This window comes from Diplotaxodon limnothrissa, linkage group LG15 (genome assembly GCF_057381915.1).
Source record: "Diplotaxodon limnothrissa isolate DT_005_m linkage group LG15, D_limnothrissa_male_GT1.1, whole genome shotgun sequence".
NCBI lineage: Eukaryota > Metazoa > Chordata > Actinopteri > Cichliformes > Cichlidae > Diplotaxodon > Diplotaxodon limnothrissa.
The window spans coordinates 3,780,707-3,801,565 of record NC_140610.1 but is presented as its reverse complement, the minus strand read 5'-3'; the positions used below and the strand labels follow the sequence as shown (position 1 = coordinate 3,801,565).

General features: G+C 41.5%; 1 protein-coding gene across 1 annotated transcript; it reads left to right on the top strand.

Moving 5' to 3' along the window:
- Window positions 1-8,175: 8,175 nt before the first annotated feature.
- LOC146616823 (hormonally up-regulated neu tumor-associated kinase) lies at window positions 8,176-20,642 on the top strand. Its single transcript, XM_085373599.1, has 11 exons — window positions 8,176-8,433; window positions 10,207-10,329; window positions 10,528-10,697; window positions 13,790-13,845; window positions 13,960-14,098; window positions 14,262-14,389; window positions 17,178-17,313; window positions 17,879-18,056; window positions 18,174-18,257; window positions 19,513-19,789; window positions 19,879-20,642. The coding sequence occupies exons 1-11, from the start codon at window positions 8,176-8,178 to the stop codon at window positions 20,640-20,642; spliced, it is 2,313 nt and encodes a 770-aa protein (XP_085229725.1).
- Window positions 20,643-20,859: the final 217 nt, after the last annotated feature.

The following is a 20,859-nucleotide window of genomic DNA, read 5'->3' as shown; positions in this document are numbered from 1 at the left end:
CCTTTTTCATCCTTTTCTTTATGTATTTTTATTAGAGCTGTCCCCCTCTCTCCCACTTTCTCTCTCTGTCTCCCGTCGGTGTTTTGTTGACAGTAGAAAACCTTTAAACTACCCGTGACACAAACTCCCATTTCAGGCTTGGTCAGGATTGTGTGGGATAAACAGAGTGCGATATACTGAGGCTCTGGGAAAGGATTTTTTTATGGAAATGTATTGTGTTTGTGTGTCTGTGTGTGTGTACAAAAGGACTTTACTGTCAGTAAAATCTAAAAACAAAAGCCTACTTTTCATCAAGAATTTAACACAGCGTAGCGTCTTCATTTTCAGAGAGATTTTACACATTTTCGAGTCTGACTTATATTATTTAAAGTCTTTAATTTTAACAGTTTGGGGATAAAAAATGAAATTTGATAAAATGATTTAGGTTGGGCGGTACTCGTGACGTCTTTTTTTTGTTTTTTTTAGACTGCAACTCATTTGTGATACCACAGACAAGACTGCCTGACACTGAAATACTTCAGCATCTCTGTCTTTGTGTAGACTTTAGTTAAGAGTCCAAGACAGCCTTAAATCCGGAGTTATTTGTTTTATCCGTCCTTTCTTTGTTTCAGTTTTTCTTGGCGCAGTATGTGCTCACCAAACACGTTTCCCCCCCACTGTTCGGAGACGTAATTTACTACAATTTCTGGTTGAATTCACTGCTGAAGCAACCTGATCTCATTGAAATGTTTCTGTGGGCAGCAATGGTTTGGTCTCTGGTCTGCTGTCACAATACGTATGATGTGGGAGACACACGGCTTAAAGTCTTAGAGTCCGGCTCGTCGTTGTCTGTTTAGAAACCGTGCAAAACCATTTCTAATCATCGTCACAGAGGCAAAGACCGCAAAACATGTGAGGTTTAACCCACAGCAGCATGCAGGCGCTGACTGATGACACGCTAAGCCTGCTTCGCTGCACTGACTGATGATGACACGTCAAGGAGGCTGCTTCCACTGATGAAGTCATCTGGGATTAACAGCCGGCTGTTTCCTCGCTCCTACGTAGTGACAAACTGAAGTGATAATTCAGGATTAGACAGTGACATCGTCACATGCTGTTTCTTTAACAGCAGTGGATTGAAAGTGTATGAATAAGACCTTCTTGGTCTCCTGGTTTTGACATTTCATCACTCCCTTGCAATCTGATCATTGCGTGCCATTAAACAGTATGAGTAAGTGATGTTTACTCCTCACAAGCAGGACTACCCTCCTGTACTTCCTCACATGATGAGTGTCATCATGTGAAACACTGTTCAGTCCGCTGTGGGTATGCAGGTGGTGAGTGTGAAAGCTTGTAAAGATTGAAACAGACACTAGCAGTTCATTTTCTCAGCGTAATCTTAAACACATTTAGACTCCATCACTACAAATGTAGCTAATGACCCAGGATTTTCTGGCTCAGGAGGAGGAAAAGTCTGTTATCGAAAGACAGAGACAAAGAAAGAAAGCAGACAGATTGGAGAAAAAGAGGAACACTAGTCTTGCTTCTATTATCTGCAATGAAATTGCGTGGATGGATTTGCAGGTGGGGCTGTTGCACGAGTTTCCTACATCCACTTGGGGGCAGACATCGACAGCAGCTCTGGCAACACTCACAGAGGTGAGACAGAGGACCTGTTGGAATGTCTTAACTGTGCAATGTCATGTTATTTTATTATATATGCAATCTGAGAGTCACATGAACAAGCAAAAACTCAGTTTGCAATCTCTGCAGCAATCTGTAGCTCAGTGCTTCTTCCTGCATAGGACAGCGGATAACTATGTGAGACCAAATTCCAGAGGTGGGACCAAGTCATTGTTTTGCAAGTCTCAAGTAAGTCTCAAGTCTTTATCCTCAAGTCTCAAGTCAAGTCTCAAGTAATGTCAGGCAAGTCAGAGTCGAGTCTCAAGTCACTGGTGTAAAAGTCCGAGTCAAGTCACAAGTCTGAAACTTTGAATTTCAAGTCCTTTCGAGTCTTTAAAAAAAAAAACGAAAAAAAGCATGTTGCAGTTATGCTAAATGTAAATATTAGACCATGTAATTTTTTAATCTGTGTTTTTCTCAACACATGACAAAATAGTGAACTTAGAAAATATACACAAATTGTGAAATTGCACCTCTTTAAAATGCAGCTCAATTAAACCTAGCTCCAAGAATAATTTTCACCGACAGTTCTGAGATAAGCTGCATGTTATTCTTGGATGCGGTTGTAGGACCGGCTTTGAAATCGCATGACAAAAATATCATACATAAATAAATGATTTTTTTTTTAAAAATATCATTTAAAAAAAAAACTGCATCACCAACGTAGCCTGGACAACATTTGCTAGTTAGATGAAGTCAGCTATCTCATCGTAGCATATTTATATGCATATTTATAATTATACGGTTCTTGGAGTGAGTGCATACACTCATGAAGTTTAGTAACTTCAGGTCACTGCAACAAGCCCAGGTACAGTTTACCGACGGATGGGTGCAGGACCTTGAAATGCACCGTGTAGAACGAAAGACCATCGTACGTATCATAAGTTTACCAGTCTCACAAATTGTTGTCATAAATACACATTCGTTAACCGTTTATTAATAGGACCTTTGAGCTCAACGGTAGTTAATTAGTAGTGGAAATAATTTCTGGTACGCATCACAGAAATGTAGCAGTGACAATAATACTGTATGCTGTAATCGTACTGGGCAATTAGTGATACAAAAAACCTGTTTTATCCTGTGAATAAAAGTATATGTTTTTGTCAATGTACCATAATAACAGAAGCGAAACACAATATTCTGTCAGGACAATTTACTATTTATGCACAATAAACAAAGGAGCATAGCGCGACAATTTCTGTTCAGCGCCAGACTTGCTTGTAACCTATATCACCAATTATGTTAACTACAACAGCAGACTGACCTTTGTGTAAATGCTTGGAGCAGACTAACCTGTGAGCTGGAGTGTTCTGGGACGTTATATTTGATCTTTGAATGGCTGCAATCCAGGCCATCCGTCGCCTCTTTGTTACTTCGGAAACATGGCTCGAACAATTTCTCTTCAACGACGTAATCCGATAACAACCGATCTCTTTACCCGTCGGCTTCCCGTGGCTGTCATGCGACCGGCTATTGCAGTTAATAATACAACAGCTTCTTGACATTTTTGTGTTTCTTTTTATCGCTGTGTGACTGATTTTAATTGAAAGCCTGCGTGCGCTAGTACCGCTTGCCACGAATTCCCAGAATCCTTTGCGGTTCTACCCGTGAATGACGTCACATTTTCAATCTCTATATAATATGCATGTTAAATTTTATATTTGGGGTAAAATATCAAGTCTTTTCAAGTAAACCGGTTCAAGTCCAATTCAAGTCCCAGGTCATTGGTGTAAAAGTCCAAGTCAAGTCACAAGTCTTAGAACATTTTTTCAAGTCAAGTCTAAAGTCATAAAATTAATGACTCGAGTCTGACTCGAGTCCAAGTCATGTGACTCGAGTCCACACCTCTGCCAAATTCTATATTTCAGTCCTTACGGCTTCATAAGACCAGTCAACAAATCTCAAGGGGGTTAACTTGTGACTCATAACATTAAATCATTAAATATCACAAACAGTCTAGAAGCCGCAAAGTCTATAGTTACACGTGAGAGCTGTCGTGTTTTATATTTTACTGCATGTTTGGACGCATGCAGTAAAACACCTTGAAGTGGATTAATTTATGTAGTGTTAAAATAATAAATCATGAGTTTGTTTTTTCACGGGCATATTCTGAACTGCACAAATCTACAGTTCTAGTTCAATCATTTGCAGAATCCATGTGATTTGTTTTTACTTTAATCATTTACACACTTTGCAGTCGTCCTTTCAACATACTCTGTAATTACATAAATGCATTAGCATCACATGTTTCTTGTATTCTTCTCTCACAATTTAGATGTGTTGCTTTCCGCCGTTTTCCTCCACATTTTGTTACATTCACTGTTTTTTGCATGCAAATTTTTGTATTGTGCAATACAGACTTAAACTTTCAGAGATAATATGTGGATTTCATCTTCTTGTTTAGGCTCAAAACAGTCGAATTAAAACATTTAAACAAGGGGCAGTCAGTGCAAGAACGGCCACCGTCGCGACTTTCATGAAACACTCAAACTGTGTGACTGTGAAGTTCATCATGCAGGAGCTTATTTTTACAACAAGCGCCTTTTTTTGTACAGAAGTGGCAGCGGTAGTAGAAGTGAAAGAATAGGAAACAGAGTGAGGAGTGAGGAGATGGTGAGAGGGTGGGGGTCGTGTCTGTTCTAGTGTGGTTTGGGGGAGTTATTTGGTGTTAAAATATGCCTTAATGGTTGCTGGGGATCCATTTATTACAGGCAGGAAGCAGAAGGGGGTTTCTCTTCTCATTTAATGTGACCGCCGAGAAGCTCGCCAAGTCCTACAGGCAAGCCAGCATTCCTGTGCACCAACGCTGCACACACACACACTGGACTATGTTATACACCTAATTATACTGCCGTGCATGTAAACGAAGTTTACATGCATGCATGTGTGTCGATGCATCATTTTAAAAACATACACGCATCGCGGTACTTCTAGAAAACTGGCAAATATGTGCGATCTCATAAAATGCACACACACAAATAGACTGTACTCGCTGGCAGTGAGAATGACCTTTTCTGAACCATGGAAACACACACATTAACACACACACACACTTATACACACAGAAAAGCCTCTGCAAAACATTTAGGCATGGCAGGGGCTGAGGTTATATAAAAAGTCTCTCGAGGGCTTATTAATTCACATTTGTTTTGCAGTTGTGAAGCTTGGTTTCTCTCCTTCTCACTCATCCCGTCTCTGTGTCTAGTTGTCGGTTTTCACTCATTTCCGGTCCGTCGTCCTTCACTTTCTCAGGGATGTATGCAGCTTCCTCCCGTTGCCACACTTTCTTCCCTTCTCTTTCTTTCCCTGTGTTCATCCAGCACAGAGCCATATCCAGCTTGACACCCTTTCCCAGCGTTAGGGAGGGTGTGTTAACACCTCGTCCCGCACACATGCCAGGGCCTAAAGACCCGTTTATGAAGTGTAGTGCTCCTGGCGTGTAAGTATGCACAGACATATTTATGCACTGATGGGCTTTGATTTCATATTTTTGTCTTGTTTTCAAAATATTCTAGAAAAAAACAAAACCTTCATTCCAGTGTAATAACTATGCGCCCCCAGTTGGCTCTTTTTAAAAAAATGTTGGCATGGTAACCTAATGGGAGACGAGGTGTGCTGATTGTGATCACAGCGAGTTTAACGACAGGCTGTCATGTCGTTTGGTCAAAATGCCAAATCAAATTATACAGTGTAACCACTTTTAAGGCAAAGTAACCATAGAGGCTTCACTTGGTTACTGCAGGCGCTCAATTAAAGGTTGCGTAAGGTTGTGTGTGTGTGTGTGTGCGCGCAAGTGTATTGGGTTACATGGCCGATCTAAGGCTATATCCCTGTTTTCATCAGCTGAGTGAGGAAGTATCCAGTGCCAATACAGTGCAATCTGACCCCTACGTGCAAACAGACGTGCGCCTTAATGCACAGAGTAGCAGAAAAGCAGACACACACTTTAATGATGACCTTTTTCTTTAGCAAGTATTGTATCACTGAGTCAGTACAAGACTTGAAGCCCTTCTAACTGCTGTTTTCACTGGAAATCATTGTTCTCATTTATGATTTGGTTTCTTACACAGGCTTTGATTCAATTCGTGGGATTTGGCTTGTAAATATCTTCTTTGATTTAGAGATTTCAAGCAAGCCATTTGGCGAAAGACTGGAGGAGAGGGGGCGGGGGGGGGGGGGGGGGGATTTGTTGTTGACCTCTCACCTCTCTGTGCCAAACAAAAGACCTCGAACATCTAAATAACACTTTTGTAGGGAATCCTTTCTCGAGGTAACCTACCTAAGTGGCCGATGACGTTACCAGCATTCATACTTTTGTGTGGTGTGTTATGTGTTAATTACCCTGTGGTCGTGTCCCAGTGTTTTATGTGCACAATAGAAACAAATAAAACTCTGGTATTCCCCCCCGACTCTTTGTTGTGCTCACTTTGTTTCTCTCGTTTCTCACGTTTTGTCACGTTTTACATTCCCTCACATGCATTCTGATTTGACTTCAGCAGACCCCTCCAACTGTATCTGTGAGTCCTTACATTGAGGCAATGATTGTTATTTCTCACTGATAAATTCAAAAACAGGCCAATCACAGCAGTTGCTGGCTATGCTTTCAGTGATGAGTGGTTGCATTTCCAGGTGGGTGCACGTCGGGTTATGGCGCAGGGTGTCAGAGAGGTTTGCAGATAGAGCATGTCTACAGTGTAGCTTTAGCACAGATTTCCTGTAAGAAGTCAGTACTGATATTAACAGTTATGATTGACAGGGGATGTTTTCGCATTGTTAACTTGCTCTCTCTAATTAGCCAAAATGAATTGGGGGATTCCCATGATGCATTGAGTATTTCTTTTTCAGTCACCTTTCTCACTCACTATGTATTAACAGACCTCTCTGCATTGAATCATACTTGTTATTAATCTCTGTCTCTCTTCCACAGCATGTCTTTATCCTGTCTTCCTTCTCTCACCCCAACCGGTCGCAGCAGATGGCCCCGCCCCTCCCTGAGCCTGGTTCTGTCGGAGGTTTCTTCCTGTTAAAAAGGAGCTTTCCCTTCCCACTGTTGCCAAAGTGCTTGCTCATAGGGGGTCAGATGATTGTTAGGTTTTTCTCTGTATGTCTTATTGTAGGTTCTACCTTACAACATACAGCTCCTTCAGGTGACTGTTGTTGTGACTTGGTGCTGTATAAATAAAATTGAACTGAATTGAATTCACTAATGTATCAACTACTGTATGTGACAAGTATGTTGACACATGTTGCTGGATATTTTGGGGAACTAGGTTAGTTTGATTCTTGGCTTTAATTCAATTCAATCCAATTCAATTCAGTTTTATTTATATTGCACCAAATCACAACAGCAGTTGCCTCAAGGTGCTTTATATTGTAAGATATAATTGTAAGCCCTACAACAATACAGAGAAAACAGAGAAAACCCCAACAATCATTTGACCCCCTATGAGCAAACACGACAGTGGGAAGGAAAAACTTCCTTTTAATCGGAAGAAAACTCCAGCAGAACCAGGCTCAGGGAGGGGCAGTCGCCTTAATAAGATGACTGATTTTTCACGTCTTATATTATTTGATATTAACATAGCTTTGATAAGCTTAGCAGAGCCGGAGCCTAAAGAGCGAGACCAAGAGAGAAAGCTAGCATAGCTCTAGCTAATCTACCTTGTAGCACTTCTAAGGCTTTCTAAATTCGGGCTCTAGCTTTGTATTTAGTATGTTTACACACAAAGAGTGTCTTCTCATTTAACTTTTAGCATCAGAACAGTTTCTCCGGATCTTTACAATCCATGAAAGAACTTGTGGAAACAAATTAAAACAAATTCTGGATCATCAGCTGAATTTTCAGCTAATAATGAAGCTTTAGGCTTCCAACACTTATTACTAATTTAAACACTTACAATCAATCCCCTGACCTTTTTGTACAGTTAACACAAATTTTTCTATGTGTCTGAAGTGAAACCGAAATGGACTGAAGTAGAAAAAGAGCCGATCAAGAACGCTAACTAAGATCATTTTAAACGGTCACTGTGTAACTGCGAGTATCCGTGTGTACCTTGGTGCAGGAGGGGGGGTAATTTAGGTGTAGAATGTCTTCCTCATCACTGGAGCTGACCTAAGAACACAACGGTTAATCATCCACTATCGGGCAGGGACAGGCAGAGTGAGAGAACAAGAGAGGAGCCGGGTGAACAGCTGAATGACACTTTGAGGCATTTGCACTTGTTAAAAGGCAAAAGAAAGAAAGAAGAAAAGAGGAGTCGTACATCAGACAGTTGGAACAAAAGGATATGCTCACCCGAGAGTGGACAACAGAAATCTGCATTTGAAGACGCCTCTTGCTGATTAAGGATTTGAGTTTTACTTCAGTTTTGCCTGCTGTGGTTAAACTCCAGCATTGTGTGTCTGTTTGTGTGCATTTGTGTGTTAGCATGTCCGTTCTGTAAGGACTGTCCTGTTTTTGGATTCGATTGTGAGCGCAAGGGGAGGCCACATGGGGCCCGGGCCTTGTCCGGGATGCCAGCTGCTGCGGTGAAGCCTGCTCTGGACATGGTTGCCGAGGGAGGGGGCGTAGGGGAGCGCGGGGTGTCCCAGTGGGAAGCCTCTGGGCTGGGCCGGCAGAGGCTGCCTCTGCCCTCCCTGAAGGTCCCCAGAGAGCTGCTGCGCAGCTTCCCCCACTCCAAACGGGTTGGATCCTACCTGGTGGGGAAAATGATCAACAAGGGCTCATTTGCCAAAGTGATGGAGGGGCTGCATATCAGCACAGGGGAAAAGGTCAGTGCTTTCTCTCCAATTTGACAATTAGAGAGCAGACATGAAGTGACATGTCACTGACTGGTGGGGTGGCACACTGGCAAAGAAAAAGATCACACACATACAAGATTATGATTACATGCTTACAACTAGTGCCTTGTAACTGATAATTATACACTCTTGGGTTTAAAGAACGTAGTAGTCTGTTATTATTCTTGTTATGTGCACAGAACTCAGTCAGATTCATCCATAACTGCTTATTTCATGACTATGAGGGGTTTTACAAGACAACATTTGCTCAGCAGATTTAAGAGGTCTGAAATGCATCTGTTTCTGTGCAATATGTCTGTTGTTGGTTCCTTTAAAAAGTGCAGACTGATGTTAGAATCGGCGCTCTTTCAGATTAACAAAAAACATGAATTTGCATGTTTGTAAGTACTCTGTGTCTTCCACATCTATTTTTGGTGATATGGCAATCCATCTGCACTCACTGTGCAGGCGAGACTGTGCATGTGTTTCATTAATGTGTTTGTGTGTATCCATAAGTGTAACTTTCACCGGTCACCGAGTCGCTGACCCTGGCAATGTACCTGACCTGGTTGCCTTAGCGATGGCCAAACTCATCTGGGGGGTTGTTGTTCCTCTTAACCCAGTTTACCCTCTGCAGGTAGATACTGTGTTAAGGTGAAAACTGTAAACCTGCAAGCATCCACTGCTGGGGGCCTTTGGATTTCTCTGGAAATGTTTTGTTGACCTAAGCCAGAAATGTTACATGTTTATGACACAGAAACTCACGCATGCAGTAAGACACAGATTTGGTAATAAAATGAGCCCTTTTGATCTTAACTGCTATTTAAACCAACGGTGCTACGTGTCCAAGATGCCAAGATGCATCATTTTTTAATAAATAAAACATTTACTTTGTTTGTCTTTGCAGACTATTTTGGTTGTTTCGTTTTCAAATTTTCTTTTTAGTTCACTTTCAAAAGTTTTTCTTTTTTATAAAAAGAAAGAGTGCAGGATATTGTTTCACTTAGTTGTGTTTTTTATTTTTGGGGGAGGAGGGTATTATTTTATTTCATTTTAATTTTGATATTCAGTTTTAGTCCATTTTAAATGTGCTTGTTTGCCACGATCGTTATTCTGAGGAAAAATAGTTGTACCGAGCACAAATGCTGTTGTTACCAAATATTTAAATATTTTTTCTCATTTCCAACTTAGTGTTGTTGTTTCACCCTATTAAAGTAGTTTTATATGAGTCACAGTTTACAATAATCCTTATTAATCTTACAATGAGTCTACGTGTAGCTTTCCCTTCATTCTCCCTTTAGGCCAATTCTTTTCTGTTTGGCTGCTTCTTATACTGAACAGCAGGTGGGTGGAGCTGCAGTGCTCACAGCCAGTTCCTGAGATCACCATATTAAGGATATTCTCTCTCTAGCATCATACTAAGTGGCAAAAATCTAAACTCGAGCGTTCAGAGCAGTCCGTATCCTGAGCTTTTGAAGGGTTCATGACTATAGGCCGTTGGCTCAAACCTCTGGATGAGTGGAGAAAATGCAGACACAAAAAGTGACAGACCTACGCACCCTACTTCCTTAAAATAAGCCTCTGAAATTTCAACCTAAGTGTGTTACATGTTGGTCATAATAAATATCAGGTTTTCTTACAGTCACCTGTGAACATTTTAATCTATTTTCTATATAAAGCAAAGTGTCTTTGTGTAAATTTCTGTTGATTTCTGGCAAAAACAACAAAACAAAAGAATGTGCATGTGTGCATGTTTGTTCTCAGGTAGCCATTAAGGTGATAGACAAAAAAAAAGCACGACAGGACTCCTATGTACAGAAGAACATGAAGAGGGAGCCTCGCATTCATCAGATGGTGCGACACCCTCATATTGTAGTTCTGCTGGAGGTAAAGACATGAAAATAAAAAATCACAACAACAACAACAAGTACATATTCACCCATCAACCATTAACATCATCAGAAATACACATACATGAATCCAGAGACATATTTCTATCTCAGTGGTAGATGTTGATTGCAGACAGTAATTGAAAGGTTATTTTATATCTGCTGTGAACCACATATGACTAATCCTGTGCGTCAGACTCTGGAGACTGAGAACAGTTACTACATGGTTATGGAGCTCTGTGCTGGAGGAGACCTGATGGACAGGATCTGTGAGAGGAAGAGGCTGGAGGAGCGGGAGGTGCGGCGCTACACCCGACAGATCCTCTCTGCTGTGGAACACCTGCACAAACACGGCATCGTGCACAGGTCGCTACACGCACGCACGCACGCACGCACGCACACACACACACACACACACACACACACACACACACACACAGGAGGAGCATGTATGCCTTCGAGGCAGATCTCATCTACAATTTTAGAAGGCTTCTGACTCTGCTCCATGTCTTTATCTAGTCTTCATAGTAAATAGGTGGATTTACTCCATTGCATCGTTCACAGTTCACTCATTTGCATAGAGAAAAGATCAAATGCTTTTTGAACAGTTGTCAAATTGTTATATTACTACAATCGGCTTTAAGTCTCTCATCGAGTAAAACTGATGTCAAAGCAATACAACAGATGTTATTTAGAGCTTCTAAACATGCTGCAAATGGTATCTCTTTATACTAAAATGCAACCGATGATGTAATGATGATGATACTAATGAAAATGATGATGATGATGAACAATCAACAGCTTAGCTGGTGATCAAATAATGAAAAATCTCCTTCTATCTCTCTGACTGTGAACACAGTAGGTCCAGGTCACCTGCTATATAAATATATATGCAAAACATGGAACAGGAACCTCCCTGTGATTAGGAAAATGATTGCACAAAATGTTTTCACATTCTACAACCAGTTACAAGCAGTTGCAACAACAAACTGGTTGCAACCAGTGTTGATCGCACAGCGACTGCACAGGTCACCTGCTGGGAGGCAACCTGTCTCTAAAGAATTGTCTAACTTGGAGTGACTGCAGTCACTCTCAGATAGGTTGGCACAGGTTTGCAAATAACTGTTGCCTAATTTATTAATGCAGACAATTCCCAATATGTTCCCAATAACTTGCCTGTCTGCTCTTTACATTAGGGAACTCAGATCATCTGGTTGCCAGCTGTATTCTACTCTGTGCTCTACTCCCAATAAAAGCAAGGTTGCTGTACATGTACCTCATTTAGCATTTAAATCACAGTCCTGCAGCAACTGTGTATCTACTTGTGGAGGAAATTCTGAACTTCCCTTTCAGATTACTGAGTTTCTGGCTGGAATTTGAATTTCTGTGTAGATGGCAACAGGTTTGCAATGTTCACAGATTTATCACAGATTGGATGTAATCACTCAGTCACCTGATAGCAGACTGATGCTATCTTATGACCGTTTAATCAGTGTCTTGTCACACCGAAGCCACTTTAAGGATGGCAGCTGCCTGCAAGTGGTGTTAAATATTTGTTGATGAGGGAGAGCCAGTCAGAGGAAAGTTGGTTTTAAAGGAGATAAAATGGCCTGTGTCAGGTGGACAGTGAACTGATGGGGCTGTATAAAGACCCATTATAGAATAAATATGGATTATTTTAAACTGTGAATCATGCAAAGCTGCTCTAGTAGAGCCCGCCAATAAAATAAAGGGGGCGGAAATTACTGTAGTAAGTCCACTTTAACATTTTAACTCATACCTGGTTTTGTGCCCGACTCCAACTAAAGCTCAGAATCATAGAAAGAAAAGAAAAGAAAGCTTTTGGGCAACCAGCTGTGAGGCCACAGTGACCCCCAAACCTGATCACTTTTGAGTACATTTAGAATTTAGTGCCAAATTTGAATCTCATATGGCCTTTGACATGTGATCTCCTAAAGCATGTTTGATAGGCGAGTAGAAAATCCTACCAATCGAAAATTACTAAGAAAATATTCTTGTTGAGCCGATTGGTCAAAGATATTTATTTTTAAAAAGGTGGAAAAAAAGAGAGAGAATTAAAAAACGGATCAAAACAAAAAGTTGTTTATATGGTTCAAAGCTTTATGATTCATACACACATCTTGAAAAAGCATGCATATACACGCAGAAAGAAGTTTGCAGGACATTAACAGCCTACAGAGGAGGAAGTGCTGGGCACAGCGCGGTGTGGGAGATGAGAGTTTTATTTTAGTGGTATTTAAGTACGTGTAGGTGTTAGAGACTCAATAGTCTCTCACACACACACTTGCAAAACAGCCGCACACATTATGCACAGCTCTGCGCTTTGGTTTAAGACCTTGGCTCCTCTGAAGGTGGGAATGTGATTACCAGGCAATGACCTCATCATCCTGCGCCGGCGCCATGATTCACACATCATCACAACATCATGGACTTCCTCTCTAATGAAGTCCCTCAACGACGTCGCTCTCAACCCTTCAATGGCACCTCTTTCTGTCACACACACCCACGCGCTCACCTACACGCACGCACTCGCTCACGCGCGCGCGCGCACACACACTGCACCACAATGCCACACAGAGATGATTAAACTGGAAATAAATGGAAATTTTGCACTTAAACGCACCTCCTGCCACCCACGTTCAATAGGTTCACCGCATACATTTTCTCCTTTATGACAATGTCTGCTCTCGCTCTCTCTTGCTCTTTTTTCTCTCTTTCTTCCTCCGCCTCTCTTTGAACTTGTCTCGGGTTGTGTGAGCAGGGTTTTCTGGATTTTTGGTTAGATGAAGGCAGATGAAAGGAGCATGGCGGATTCCCAGGCTGTAGTTTATAGGGGCTCTCTCGCTCCTGACCGCAGATTTTCATTTAGCTTGGTAGTTTTAGTGCATTCAGTGTGGTTGGTGGTGAGGCTGGGGTACTTTCAGGGGAATGAAGCAACTTTTTCAGGTGAACAGAGATATGGTATTTTGGTAAAGAATAAGAGATAAGTCAGAAAAAGGTGACGTGAATTGATTTGAAAATCGAGTGCAGGCTTTTAAGTTTGGGCGATTAGCTTCTTTTCTAAAACATAATCACCAGAGGAGATTATTCTGACAAAAACTCTCTTTTTGAGGATTTTTTCCAAAAGCTTGAGCTCTACCCAAACCCAAATTTAGCGTTTGGGTTATTCCTTTTGCTTCTGTGGGTCCAGTCTGATCCCATCTCATCTGGTCATCTATAAATACACAGAAAAAGCTTAGTGTTGGAGTTCTGAGCAACCACCATGATGTCTGTCAAGTAAATTGCCCCAGAACACTCATCAGCACTGTGTGGAGAAAAATAACTAGAAATTCCTGTAGGATTAAGGACAGAGCCTTATAAAAATGCTACTATGAACCACATTCTTCCTTTGAGACCTAACCGATTTGTCTCTTATTTTCCTTCTCCCCTATTTTCAGAGATTTAAAGATCGAAAACTTCCTTCTGGATGAACACAACAATATAAAGATTGTGGGTATGTTGTAGTTTCGTCACTAACATACTGATTTCAATTATTTACGCTAAACTGTTTTAGCTATCTAAAATTTCTGAAAAGAACTTTGCTGTGAGATGATGATTTCTCCCACAGACTTTGGCCTGAGTAACACCCTGAAGACTGACTCTTTATCTCTGGAGCTCCTCAGCACCCAGTGCGGAAGTCCAGCCTACGCCGCCCCGGAGCTCCTCGCTCACAGGAAGTATGGACCCAAAGTGGATGTGTGGTCTGTGTAAGTGAGAAAGTCTCAGTGTGTCTATCAGAGAAACTCTCTGCTTGGATATTGAACACATTTTTCTATAGTGTTGTAACCGATTATGTAATGATTTTCTCAGTATTTTTCATGTAAATGTGTCGACCGCCTCCTCACATTTTCCCGTTGTGTGTATCTACAGAGGTGTGAGCATGTTTGCAATGCTGACAGGAACTCTGCCCTTCACTGTTGAGCCGTTCAACATCAAACAGCTGCACCAGAAGATGGTCAACGGGGAGATCAGCAGCATCCCCGGTGACATCAGCAAAGGTACCTATCAGAGTGACCGAAACAAAGCTTCTATCATTACCGTATTTAAACAGAATGCAATCATTTGAAAATCTCATAAACCAAAACTTTATTCACAGTAGGACAAAAAAAAATGGGACGGGGTTATGTTTACCGCTGGTTAGCACCCCCTCGTCTTTTAACTACATAAATGTCTGGGAACTGAGGAGAGCTGCTGTTGAACTTTCAGGAGAAGAAAGTTGCCTCATTCATGACTGAAATAGGATTGTAGGCTCTGAGCAGTCCTGGGTCTTCTTTGCCATATTTTAGATTTCATAATGTGCTAAATATTTTCACCTGGATTGCAGACAGGTCAGTTCAGCGCCCGGGCTCTTACTACGAAGCCATGTTGTTGGCATAGATGCAGTATGTAGTTTAGTGTTGTCTGGCTGAAATATGCAAGGTTTTTTTTCGTGAAAACGATGTCATCTGGATGCTCTTAAACCTGCGTATACATCTTTCAGCATTGATCATGCCCAATTCAATTCAATTCAATTTTATTTATATAGCGCCAAATCACAACAAAAGTCGCCTCAAGGCGCTTCATCCCACAGGCATTGATTGACATCCATATTATCAGAGATCCAGGATTTCAACTGAGTGCTGATTACAAGCTAGATGACTCCTTTACTCATTGCGCTAAGGTGTGCGCTGTCCATGATTTCCAAAAAATTATTTCAAATTTCAACAGGTTTCCACTTTGTCTTTGTCCATTCTAAATCTTTGCATGATAGAGATTTTACCTGCATTTGTGGATGACATGGTGAACTGTGTTAACACACTTGATTTCCGGAAGCGTTGATGAGCCCGTGCATTGATGTCCAAGATAGAATTGTGCCCATCTTTAATGCAGCGCCACCTGAGAAGCCCAAAGATCAGACTTGTCCCTTGCACACAGAGATTCCTCCAGATTTGCTGAATCTTTTGATGATGACATTTACTGCGAATGATGAGGAATTCAAAATCTTCAGTTTCTAGTGAAATTGTTTTGAAACTGTTTCCCAATTTGCAGACACAGTTTTTTGCAGATTGGTGAACCTCTGCCATGATTATTGGGCTTATACTATTAAAAAGCCACTGGGTTAAGTGTAGTTCTGAAGTTGAGTCTTGGAGAATGAAGCGAATGAGAATAAGTGAGTAGACTTAGACATACCAAAGAAATGCCAGATTATATTATGAGCTGATGTAGCTGAAAGTGTTTATTCATTCTGAAACCAATATAAAAACAAGTCTACATGATGATACTTATTAAACCTTTATGGAAGTCGTGTTTTTGCCTTTAGACGTGTCGTAGCATAATAAATCGGAGGAAAGAAACGTTTTACAAACTGCTTACCTCTACCACTTGTCTTCTGCCAAGTCCACAGCAGCCTCAGTGTCCTGTTTCTCTCTACTTTATTTTGGTCTCTCTCTTACACATAGTCCCATCATTACGCTCAGTCATGGCGCCATGTCACCGCAAACAAACATAGCTCCTGTTACTGTGGGGAAAACCAGCACAGCTCCGAGGCTCTGAAACTGTGACAAGATCAGATTAGTGGCTGTACTGCTGCCATGGCCGGGCATCTGAGAGATTCACATTAACTTTTAGACTTTATTCTGCCTCCTAATGGGGCTGTGTGCTTCTAGAGTTTTTAAATTATGCATGAAACCGATTCTTTTTCTCTTCAGCCATGGTAATTCATGAACTTCATGATTTGGTGAAGACTGGCCCGTTTCTTAGCTTACGTGCTTGTCTGGCTTGTTTCTGTGATATCCTTTAAATTATATATCTTTGCTTTCTAGGATTTTCTTTCTAGGCTTCTCTACTTTCATCTTAAGTATATTTTTTTCTTTCATCTGTACCAGTTTGCCAGTTTATGTGTTTGTTGTCTGGAGGAATGACGATTCCACAGGTTCACTGATTAAAATTCATCAATCGTGTGTCTTCCTTTGATCTGTTACAAACAAATTGAGTTGTCCCTGGCTGAGACAGGCGTCTGGCTCTGAACCAAAAGCGAACTGATAGCAGTAAAGTGAACAGAGCAGTCTTGGCTGATGTGTCTTTGAATGTGGCAGCCATCCCGCTTGAACCCATCTGCTCTTTCACACTGTGAAACGTATCTGGAATCCCCATCTGGACTCAAACTATCATCCATGCTTGGCTGCCACAGAACAGCTCTCTGTCACAGGCTGACAGGCTGAATTGGTTCTCCTGAAGGGAAACCCTGCCTCTCTCCTCGCTGTCTGATACAGTTTCACAAGTCACAAAGAGCGAGCAAATTAAGTCGTCAGTACTCTAAGTATGTATCACTTATAAGGTTGCAACAGCAGTGGAAAAGATGGTTCTCGGCCCTGGGCTCATCTGTGATGAGATGTTTATCAAACAGTAACCACAATCCTGCCTGTGATTAACGACCAGCTGATGCACACTGGCTACACAGGTCCTCTCATTTCTATGTCTAATGCTGCTCTTTTCTCTTGACCACAAAGCAGAAAAAAGGACATTTTAACAGTTATCACCTCCTTCATGAGAATCTACCCATGACCTTCCTTTAACAGCTCTTTTAGTTCAGTTCATTGATCCACTATTGATCTACTGGACATTTTCAGAGTAAGGAGAGTGGATATACTGGACAAATCTATCTATCTATCTATCTGTCTGTCTGATGCATTAATGGGAAGTTAGAAAATGCTTGTAAATTTCTTCGGCTTTCTGAAAATGGGCAATAAAAATTTAAACTCAACCAAATATAGAAATCGCCTGTTTTAAAAAGATTCATCTTTGCAGGTGCTGTGTCATTTGTGTTGTCTCTCCTGGAGCCCGACCCAGCAAAGAGACCCAGCGTTAGAGCTGCCATGGAGGAGAGATGGATAAATGAGGGCTATTCCAAAAAAGCTCTGCACACTCTCTCTCATAAAAACAGGTACAAACACACCTTAACGCATGTGGTGCACATCCAATTCATCAATATACACAAAAGACAATGGTAATGTGTTTGCAAAAAGTGGAACCCTTCTTGTAACGATTGAAATGATTTATACCGTTATTATACTGTAACATAAGAATGTGCATCTGTTCCATGAGAGAAAAGGAGGACACAAAGCCTCTCCTCAGGGAAAGTTCTGCAGCAAACATTACAGTGTGGGTAAAAGAACCAAGAGGGAAATCACTGCGTGTCTGAGAACAAAATGAACATTTTTGTGGTCTGCAGTGTAACAGCTTTGTGTATTATAGCACAACTAAAAAGCTTTTATCACTTTACGCAGAATGGAAATGCAATCATGTATGGCTCCTGCTGGAAATAATGCGTTTTCCGAAATCCGCAGGAATGATGCCACAGTCTGTGAGCGAGAGCCGTTGCAGCCCTGCTCCAAAAATCCTTCAGCTCCAAGTCTTTCTTTGCCACACAGGCCTGTTAGAGCCACTTCTTCTTCTTCCTTCTATTTCTCATTTGTGAGCCTTTTCCAAAGCTTTCTCTTGTTTTCCAGGTTGTCTTCAGAGGATCTCAACTCGACCGTGCTAGAATACATGACAGAGACACTGGGATATTCCCTCTCTGAAATCATACACGTGGTCACAACCAACCGACCCTCGGCCCTCACGGCCTCCTATCACCTGCTGCTCAGCCGACTCAACAGGAGTCAGAGAGGAGCCAAAGCCAGCAAGGTATTCCCGTTATAACACACAGATATACACACAAAGGCCTGAAAACATGAAACACAAAAAACCATCAGTACAAGTGATATATTCATGGTTTGGCATCAACAATGATTAATTTGTCAGAAGCTAGAGAATAACGACTGGAGTCTTCCCAGCAAGAATACATGGAAAGAGAGGAATAACAGTGAATCCCAGACTCCACAACAGGTAATGCTGAGGTCGCCCATCTCACTACTATTATTACTCTCCCTGACATATTGGTTCAATCAACAGTCAGATAAAGTTTTGATCCATTTTAAGTATAAACTGAATTTGGGCCACTCATGTGTGCTTACAGTACATAATAAAGGAACATATAAGTCAAAAACAGCCCACACAGAAAAACTGACCATGCATCTCATTCATTTGATTCACATAGACTGTATATAACACGGACATTACCAGCTGGTTTTTGGACCCGTACTAAAGTCTAGAATTAAAATTCAAAATTCTAATTCAAATACAAATTTTATTTGTCACATACACAGTCATACACAGTACGATATGCAGTGAAATGCTTACACAACTGCTCGTGGCCTAAAGAAAAAAAGAAAGGCTATCAATAAGATAGGAAATAAATATGAAAATTAAAAAGGGTAAATTTAACTAGGAAGGAATAAAATAAAATATAAAAATTAAAGTTAAAAATGAAATAACTGCACAACACAAATTAGAATGAAGGGTAAATTTAACTGGGAAAGAATAAGATCAAATATATGAATTAAAGTTGAAAATAAAATAACTGTACAACAAAATACACAATACACAGTATAGAAATATATAAGAATGTATGAAGAAATATAAATATATATATACACAATAACAGCAGCTGTACAAGTATTAACTGGAAATGAAGAATATAATGACCAGTGTTGTGCAATCCACATTATTTAGTGTCTTGTGCAGTGCAAATATGCTTAAAGTGATTATCATTAGAGGATCACATGCTAACATATCTGCTAACACCAACAAGCTTATTTAACAAGCTGCTTCTGTAAACCCCACAGACACAAACAGCTGCTAATTATTGCTGCTTAAAACACAAAATGCAGCCTTTCTCTCACCATCTCTTTTGTACAGACTTCTTCAACGATTGGCTCTACATGAACACATCAAGTCGAATTATATATCTGTTACATAATTGCACTAAAAACTCCAGAAACCACACACGCGTACAATCAAAATCAAAAACTGCAGAGTTGAAACCGGGCAGAAAGATAGAGGCAGCAACTACCTGTCAATCAAAGTAGCCATGTCCTAAATAATGCAATGCTTTTTGCATTGGCTTTAATTTTTTTTAGTTTTTAAGGCAACATTGTGGTACAAACTAGTGTCAGGTAGTGTGTTTCAGTATCATACATGTATTGTTGGTTTTATATTCCTCTTTCATCATCCTGACAACCAATCACTGATCAACCTTCAGAATGAACCAACCAATGAAAAAAGCTTGAAGCAGCTGAGCAAGCCTCTGAGGAACCAACAGGCAAGTGAATTTAAGAGCAGCAGAAAGAGGACTGAGAACCTGCACAGAGAGGGTGACGAGAATCGGTCACCTTCTCCTTCTCTACCCCAGCTTCCTCACTCTGCCTCTCCGTCCTTACCCCCTCATCTCCCCTCTCCTTCCCCTGCACCTCTGTCTGCAGAGGAGAGGGCTACTGATGAGGAGACCTTAGATGCCAGAGAGACACTGTTTGCAGAAGGTGAGGAGGGCATTAAATACAAATGCTGCATGCAGTGACAGTATAATACAATGTCAACTATACTATACTTTTATCTCGTTGTATTTTAGTAACTGTTTTTGGAGACAGGGAACTCGTCCACCTTTCTCCTCCTAAAAACTCCACATCTCAACTCTGTGACTCCGCCCCTTGCCAAGTTCCCTTACCTGCAGAGCCAATCAGAGATACTAGCACGTCAAGACCAGTCCGAAATACGCACCTGCTCAGGACTACTCAGTCAGATGGTGCTGCAGACCCCGTGTCAGACTGCTTCAAAGGCACCCGACGCCAGGAAGATTCTAATCACCTGAGCATCAATGAGCGACTGGAGAAGCTGCAGACGTTTTATTCATCCGAGAAGAACGGCACGTCTCCCAGGACGCTCCTGGACACTGACACGCGCACCACACACTCCTCAGACAGAGGCCACTTGGGTTCTGTTGAGGCGTCACAGACATCGCCCTCTTCCCCCCTCCCACTCCTCAACAACGTGGCGCTTAAAGACGGGCGGGGAAGGAAGATGACATGGGCAGGGCTGACCCGACCCGGGCCCCCGAGACTCCTCGTGAATGGGTCTAAACCTCCTGCTCTCCCCTCACAAAGACAACATACTCTGGTCTTCAAGAACCTCAGGCAGGAGAGGGGAAGGAGGAAAGAGCTGTCTGCAGCACGAGGAGAGAGAGTAGCAGGAGGGATAAATGGAGCCAAGAGGAACTCAATTCAGTTGCGCTCGTCTCTCCAGCGTCGCGTGGCAGACCTGAACCTTCCACTGCTTTCTGCAGGCCTGCAGGGGAAACCTGACAGGAAGAGTCAGCTACACAGCATGGACTACTGACACAAAGATGACAGGATCTGATAGTATTTCAGGGACAGTAACTAAAGAAGTATTCAGTAAATACTGGTGTCAACAGAAATAATAGCGAGCAACAGTTATTTGGAACAGATTTAAATGGCAGCTACAGAAAAGTACAATCCTAACGATATTACTTTCTCACTCTGCTGTTCTCTTCATGCCTTTTCTCACCAGCAGGGTCAGTGCTGCAGTGCCAAAG

What these genes read in the sequence shown, in the direction of transcription:
- LOC146616823 (XM_085373599.1), top strand. Translation starts at nt 8,176, where the DNA reads ATGCCAGCTGCTGCGGTGAAGCCTGCTCTGGACATGGTTGCCGAGGGA. An exon ending in ATATTGTAGTTCTGCTGGAG is followed by an intron (nt 10,330 to 10,527) that starts GTAAAGACATGA and finishes CCTGTGCGTCAG; the next exon opens with ACTCTGGAGACTGAGAACAG. An exon ending in GAGGAGCCAAAGCCAGCAAG is followed by an intron (nt 18,057 to 18,173) that starts GTATTCCCGTTA and finishes TTAATTTGTCAG; the next exon opens with AAGCTAGAGAATAACGACTG.